The sequence below is a fragment of the Corvus brachyrhynchos genome, unplaced genomic scaffold, assembly GCF_000691975.1.
Source record: "Corvus brachyrhynchos isolate BGI_N302 unplaced genomic scaffold, ASM69197v1 scaffold36, whole genome shotgun sequence".
Classification (NCBI taxonomy): Eukaryota; Metazoa; Chordata; class Aves; order Passeriformes; family Corvidae; genus Corvus; species Corvus brachyrhynchos.
Genome location: NW_008238441.1, coordinates 558,905 through 566,185, shown reverse-complemented (window position 1 = coordinate 566,185; position 7,281 = coordinate 558,905). Strand labels below are relative to the sequence as shown.

The 7,281-nt window shown below is 34.9% G+C and overlaps 1 protein-coding gene across 1 annotated transcript in view; it reads right to left on the bottom strand.

The window, feature by feature from the left end:
* Window positions 1-7,281, bottom strand: part of CUNHXorf57 (chromosome unknown CXorf57 homolog) — a gene marked incomplete at its 5' end in the record, with an annotated part of 18,821 nt that extends 11,540 nt beyond the window's left edge. Inside the window, 8 exon segments of the mRNA XM_017736610.1 lie at window positions 482-678; window positions 1,233-1,340; window positions 2,434-2,556; window positions 2,651-2,742; window positions 2,873-2,981; window positions 6,103-6,295; window positions 7,046-7,198; window positions 7,201-7,281. Of these exon segments, the coding sequence (XP_017592099.1) occupies window positions 482-678; window positions 1,233-1,340; window positions 2,434-2,556; window positions 2,651-2,742; window positions 2,873-2,981; window positions 6,103-6,295; window positions 7,046-7,198; window positions 7,201-7,281 (1,056 nt within the window).

The window sequence follows — 7,281 nt, the reverse complement described above, 5'->3', positions numbered from 1 at the left end:
TCAAAATAAATTCAACTGCAAAAAAAGAAATTTCCAGAATCAAGTTTTAGAGAAATATAATACCAAAATTTCTGAACACAAGACTAACAGAATGATTTATTTTACTAAATACTCAATTTATTTAAACTTAAGGTTTTAAAGAATTCTAAACCTTTTTGTTATCCACATCACATGGAAAAAAATTCAAACAATAAACCTTTTAGCTCATAAGCATCCATTAGGTATGCATTATCAGACACCACAATTTCTGTTTCAGGTGAAATTTCCAGCTCAATGTATCCCTCAGAATAACTACTTTTAATTTTGATTTAGCAGAATATTCAGAGTAAAACTTCTGGGTATATCTGTAGCTCATGTAAGCTTCTACAATTCTCCTGCAGCTAAAGGTATGATATTTTCTGTAAGGTGAGGATTTAGCCTGTGAAACATCTAGTCATAAAAGAGAGTTTTTCTTGGAGTAAGACTGACTGAAAAAGGCCACAAATCTTACAGATATTTGATATATGATACCTTCATTGTTTTTACAGTATTTCAAAAAGCTATCAGGAGGTCGTGGAAAAGGGTAATAGCCACCGATGACAGTTTTCTTTATTTGATCAGCTTCACTTTGCGATTTCGTCCACTGAATGAAGTTTTTCACTTTGGCATCCTTGGTGTATGGCTGGCCCTTGTGCCACCCTTTTAAAATAAAAATAATCAGGTATCAAACCAAAGCAGGTTACGGAAATCTGTTCTCATTTTGAAACTTCCCTGAACACTACATAGAAAAAATAAACTAAGAAAATCTTGACTAAAGAGTACAAAAGATGTCTTTTGTCAAGAGTGTTTTACAAAATGAGTGCCTTGAATTCCTTGACTACACTTGCATTTGACACTGAAAGTCAGACAAATGTTAAATAACAGAAAAAAATAAAACAACTAACGAAAAAGCTCCTAGAAAAGGAAAGCTGCAAGTGTTTTTTAACGTTTTAAATAAGTGGTAATTGCCATTGCTACCCTATCAAAAGATTAACAGTCTGACAGAATTAGTAAACATATGTCTTAACCTAGTAATACTTTTCATTAGATAAACCCATTTCAATGCCTCACAAGAATGCCATTTGCCTGGTTTTTTTGCAGTGATGTTTCATTATTACCTCATGGTCTGCACTGATTATTTTGTTGTAAAAAGAAAATACCCTTTCCAAAGAAATACATGAGAACTACATAAAACTAGAACTAGTTTAAGTTACCTGTAATGAATATTTGACTTTCATTTGAAGTCGTAAGGTAAACTGTCCTGGAAGGATTCTCAGTGAGGTCCTGGATCACCCTCATCTGTGTACACACCAAGTATGTCACTGGAGAAAAAAAAATCTTCATTTTTTTTTTCCTGATAGTTCATTGATTTTAGAACGGCAAGACTGACACATACTGGATTAATTTTATTAAGTGCTCTAAACAAGACAATTTAGTTCTTGACCCTACAAATGTTTCAGAATGTTTTGACTCTCCATTATAAATTGCATGGAGATATAATTAAATCTTCAATTTAATTTCAGCATAGGTATTAGAACTAAAACATGAGATACTTCTTAAGGATAAAAAGTATAAAATCATGAGAAATTACGACATGCCACTGCAAAATTTCTAAACAGAGTTCAAACTCACTCTTTTGTTAATATCTCAGTTAAACACTGGAATGTCGTTCTTTCCCACTTCCCCAGAACACTTGAGATGAATGCAGCCATATTCTTAGTAGGGCTGTGCAGCTGGTGCTGCATCATGTGATATAAAAAATGCACATTGACACCAACCAGTGTTAAAAGAAGGATGAGTGCTTGGAGGAAAAGAGAAAGAAGGCAAGAAGAAATATTTAAAGCTCTTTTAAAATCCTTCATTAAGGATTCCCTAGTTTGAAATTTATTAGTCTTAGCTCATGTGTGATAACTAACACAGCTGGGTGATAATTGCTGTTTGGGCAAATAATACTGGTTCAAAAAAATGAAGCTTTTCCACTTCCACCTCTCTCTTAATTCAATCTTCTTATATTACTCCTGTCTATAAAAAACCAGGTATTTACAGGTCAAGAGGAACAAGAGATTTGACCAGCTGCTGCCTTTAATTGCCTCTGATGCAAGTGATGTTGCCCCATGTGCTGCTTAACTTTTTGTCTGAAATGAATGAAATCAGAGGAGCTCCAAGCCCAGCTGTCCATCTAATTGTTTAAACTAACTGACAGACTGCAATTTGTAAGGGTTTCAAATATTTAAAGTATTTTTTACTTTTTAAATTTTAACTTCTGATCAACTACCTTCTGCTTGAGGAGATAAATCGTGGCATTTTTGGCATTTTTTTTTATTCAGTGGCAACTAATCTCAGAATTAGAAATTCACAACTAACTAGAAAAACATTATAAATAATTATTAGTAAGTATTATAGAGAGATGAATACTTGGATGAATATGCTCAAACACATCTGGCTGAGAAGTTGCAAACAATTCCAGTATGAATGGTTGGTCTGAGGTCCCATCAATGGCATGTGCCCAACGATAGAGCCAGAAGTCTTCACTGTGTTCTATATAAACAAATATTAAGAAATATGTATAAGCATTTACTCAGAAATTTAGAAACTATTTGATAAATTCTCAAAGTCATATTTATAGAAAAACCTCTTTTTCTGGCTCGCTCAGCCCTTCCTACAAACGTCACAAGACCAATAACATCACAGGAATGATTGTTTGGTAAGTCATCCAGTTCTGACCTAAAACCAAAATAGAAGAAAGCTGCGTAAGCTTTCTCAGAAACTTTGCAAAAAGCATTTCCAATTAACATTCACTGTAAGGTAGTGTAATTTAAGTTCCAGCTTGATAACCAACAAAATTCTATTTTACCTTGTGATAAACCGATATTTAACTTCAGGCAATCCCCACTCTGGCTTAACCATTTCTTCTGGAATAATACTTATTTCAGTAGGAGGATCTCGAACATTAAGGCTAATTTCTGACAAAGAAAAAAAAAGTCAGTAACATTTAAAGCATGAATACAAATTATCATCATCATCGTTGTTGTTATCGTAAAAATGTAACAAAAATAACAACAACCCATAAAGAAACCAGGGTAAAGTTTCTTAAAAATTCCAACTCTGTGAAATTATTAATCAATTTCTCTGACTTCAGGTTTTCATCAAAATAAAGTACGGAATTCAGGTACAGCATTCAACAAAGCAATTTTATCATCTAAGGAATGTTAAACTTTCCAACTGCCTACATGAGCCAACTAGTCCAATCCAGACAGTATTTTAACAGAAACTAATCCAACCATACTGATTAGATACAAAGTACTTTTTACTAGCTTTATTGTCAAATGTCATTGAGGTCTGAAACTGATGTGCAGACAACAAAGTAAAACAGAACTAGCACATGAGAATTTCTGTATTTGATGCCAGTCCAGGTAATTATTAATAGGATAGAAATACACCATGGCCATGGAGGAAAACAAAAGGTCTTCTCATACCTATTCTATAGCACCTGAAAATTTTAATTTATTAATCAGATTGTTTAGATACTAAATTACAAACATGGTGGAGCACTGGGGCAAGCAAGGTGTTCTTCAACCAGATTAAAAAATACAGGAAGAATGGCTTCAGCTTCTAGAATACACAAGGCAGTACTCTATGGTCTCATAACAGGACAAAACTTGCTGGTATATAAAAGACAGATTCTGATGAAGTTTCTTGGGTTTGAGTAAGGGATTATTCAAATAATGCACCTAGAAAAGTAATTGCATAGATACAGATAATGTATACAACTGTTTATGTAATTATATCTGGCGCCTTACCCTGGCAGTGCAACATTAGAAAGGTGTTATCATTCAAGTCAGACCCTCTACTTAGGAATATTCTGTAGGCTTCTGCTTTCTAGAAATTAATTTGGAGGACAATTGTGGTTTTGCATATGGTCTTCTAGGACAGTATCACTGAGAAAATTCCTGAAACAAAACTTTCCCATGCATCAGAACTACCTATCAATTGTTTCATTATTTTGAGATTAGATGAAAGTCATATACTCAAATCAGGATTATATCATAGGATGAGTCAGGAGCTAAGGTCAGTCCAGGCTGTCATTAGTGCCACACAAATTCAGTAATGTGTGAAATTAAAACGTGCACTCTGCCTGGCAGTGGAATTCAAGGCATTGGTACTAAGTTCCAAAGGTTTTAGGTCTTGCAATGGCACCTCTCAGCACATCCCACAATGCTGCAGCTGCAAACAAGGGCCAGCGATGCAGAGCTACTCCACAGAAGTCTAGGGATGGGCCTGAAGCATAGCACCTTGCAGGACTCTCAATTTGGAAAACCTTTAATACTGGGGCCTAGATAACTCTGCAGATATATTGTACAGTATTTGCAGGTGAATGGTTCTAAGGACACACTGCCAAGTTGGGATCTGATGGAATTACAAATTGGATATAAATGAAGAAAAAAGTAATTATTACTTAAGCGATTCAGTGTAATTGAAACCTGAAATTGTCCAACATTGGGCATATACAGAGATACTCAGTGAGGTAATAAACTTCACTTCATCTGAACAACAAAAAAAACCCCTCATGCAAAGAAAGTTGCACAAAATCCACGTTACAAACGCTCTAAAATTTTTACTGGATATTCTGTTCTCTTGAGACTCACTTCTTATAGGACATATGGTCATATCATCCATTCATGCATCATGGGATTATGTATATTCATATCAAGACAAAATTCTTGGCTTTGTGCAAAGAACTGAGATTCTGCACATAGTTTTGTATGAAACAAAGATTTACAGTTTCTGCAGTTTACCTGTAGTCTGAAAATACACCATGGCACTTCCCTGTGGAGTGACTTCTAGCTCTTCCATTACACATCTAATACCCTTTACAGCCCAGTGGCTGAATTGCTCATTTTGATCTCTTTGTTACCATTTCTACCCCAATAATGCTTGCAAGAAATCAGAAGTGTAGAGTGAATAAGGCCATGAAAATGCAGAGATATTTGCCCATAAAGAAAGTCACCTCAGATGGCATATTTTATTCTGTCTTCTTTGCACAGAAATGTTTTGTGGCAATTATAACTGTTTACAGGGTTGGCTTGTAATTGTCATCACCTTCTCTCACAAACTTCCATTTCTGGCTGAACATTTCTATCTCCTGCCAAGTCATCACAAATACTTCAGACACTGAGATCTGGTTTTAATGCAAATATATATCAGTCAGGGAATATATTGCTTCTAGCAGTGAAAACACTGCTTATTTTTGTGCACTGTAGTAACTCCTTTAGGAAACTGTCATTGTCAATAAGTTATACATACATCATCCTTCACCAACATGCATATTGTTTCAAGAAGTTACTTGAATTGTCTGGGTGTTGGCTGTCATTTTGTTCTGAGTATAAAAGCACAAAATGAGAAAGAGTTCATGTAGAGTGAAGTAGGAGAGAAAAAAACCCCAAAGCTGATCAAATCCAGTTTGAAAAGGCCATTACTGTTATATTGCAGGACTTGTATTTTGTAGTATAGCTCCTTTGAGTATCTGCCACACTAAATGACTCCCAAGTAAGAAAATGCTTTTTCATAGCCAAGGAATATTCTTCATACACACACTCCCACAGTGATGCTCTTTCAGCACACAGAAGTAATCAATGCAACTTTTTATTCTGTGGAGCTGTGCAGATACTCTGGGCCTTGACAATATACACTAAAATCTAAAGTCAGATGAGGATTGAAAAGGTGTGAGCAGTGCACAGGTGATACGCGTATTATAAAGCAGGAAGTAGAATCAGATTAAAATTCAGTACCAGAGGCCTATCTTTATAATCTCAGTTCCTGATATCAGGGATACTTTTTGTATTTCTTTATTTTTTAATTAAAGGTTTTAACTAATTGTGGCAGTAAACTTTGTAGACATGATTCAAATGTAAACAGGGAACACCAAGAACCTGGATGCTCAGACACCTTTCGGAGGTACTAATTAAGGATTTATACCTTATCAATTACTCTCAGCAATGGATCACTTTCTATTTTATTTCTATGGAGAACTACTTTGCACAGCTGTATTTCATTGATTCAAAATAGGATTCTGCAATACTTAACCAATTGTAGCAAATCTCTTCATCTGTGAATCCCCTGGGGTGGGGTGTGTTTTAAATGGGTAACTGGTTTTGATGGTATACTTGTCAAGGAGGAGCACTGTGCCAACCTTCATACTGTGATACCATTCAGGACACAATGAATTCCACAAAACCATTGACATCATGCCTGAACCATCAGCAACTTCAAAGTAGGCCTGAAGAAAAAAGAGACAATATACAGTCATCTTTTATTTATTATAATTCTGGTATGTATTTATTTTGGATAATGCACCAGGTACTTGACTCATAAACTATTTCCCTGTTACAAATGTATATAGAGGATATTCCAGAACTTGTACTGAATACTAGAGCTGAAAAAATCCCCAGTTTTTAAACTGGGCAAATGCTGAATCTGTAACTGAGCAGACCACTAAGCAGTAAAAAAAGATTTTTAAAATAACCCACCACACCTCCAGTCTCCTTTTCCAAGAAGTTCAACACAAAAATATCGTAAGTTAAATATATTAGAAAAATGATTAAGAATTTTACAGTAAATTAATCTATCTGAAAGTCACCAGATGAGAAAATCAGGGGCTAGAAATCATTTAAATGTATTGGTTTTGTTTTGTTTTTTTTTTTTTGACAGGACATACTAACTCCAACTTTCAAAGCACAGAGACAGAAAAGTTTAGGCTGTTAAACTACTAAAACCTCCAAGTATCTCTTCACAAAAAGCTCAAATTTAACTACAGTAACTCAAACACATCCACTAAAGTTTGTACACATATGATCACAAAATTCAGCATCTCCTACTCTAGAGTGCTCAGCATTTTTGTACAGGCAGCATTTTCCATATAAAATAGCTATGAAATAACTTTATGTGCTTACTATATGGGAAAAATTATTTTCAAATATCCTACAGCAATTTTTTTGAGTGTTAACCTAATGCATTCATCCCTCTTTACCTGATAAGGCATATCCATTTTTTTCTCTGGTTTTCCATAGTACCTTAGTCTAGATTTGTGCAGGATTCTCACAAGAAGTGGATGGAAATGCACTCTGCTTCTCCATGTCATTTCCAGATGACCAAGATTAGTCAGTTTGGAGACTAAAGTTAAGGGGAGGGGAAAAGAAAAGACCGAAAAAGAGCATTCATGATTGAACATTTAAGTTTTCAGGAGTAAAGTGCCAGGATATCACA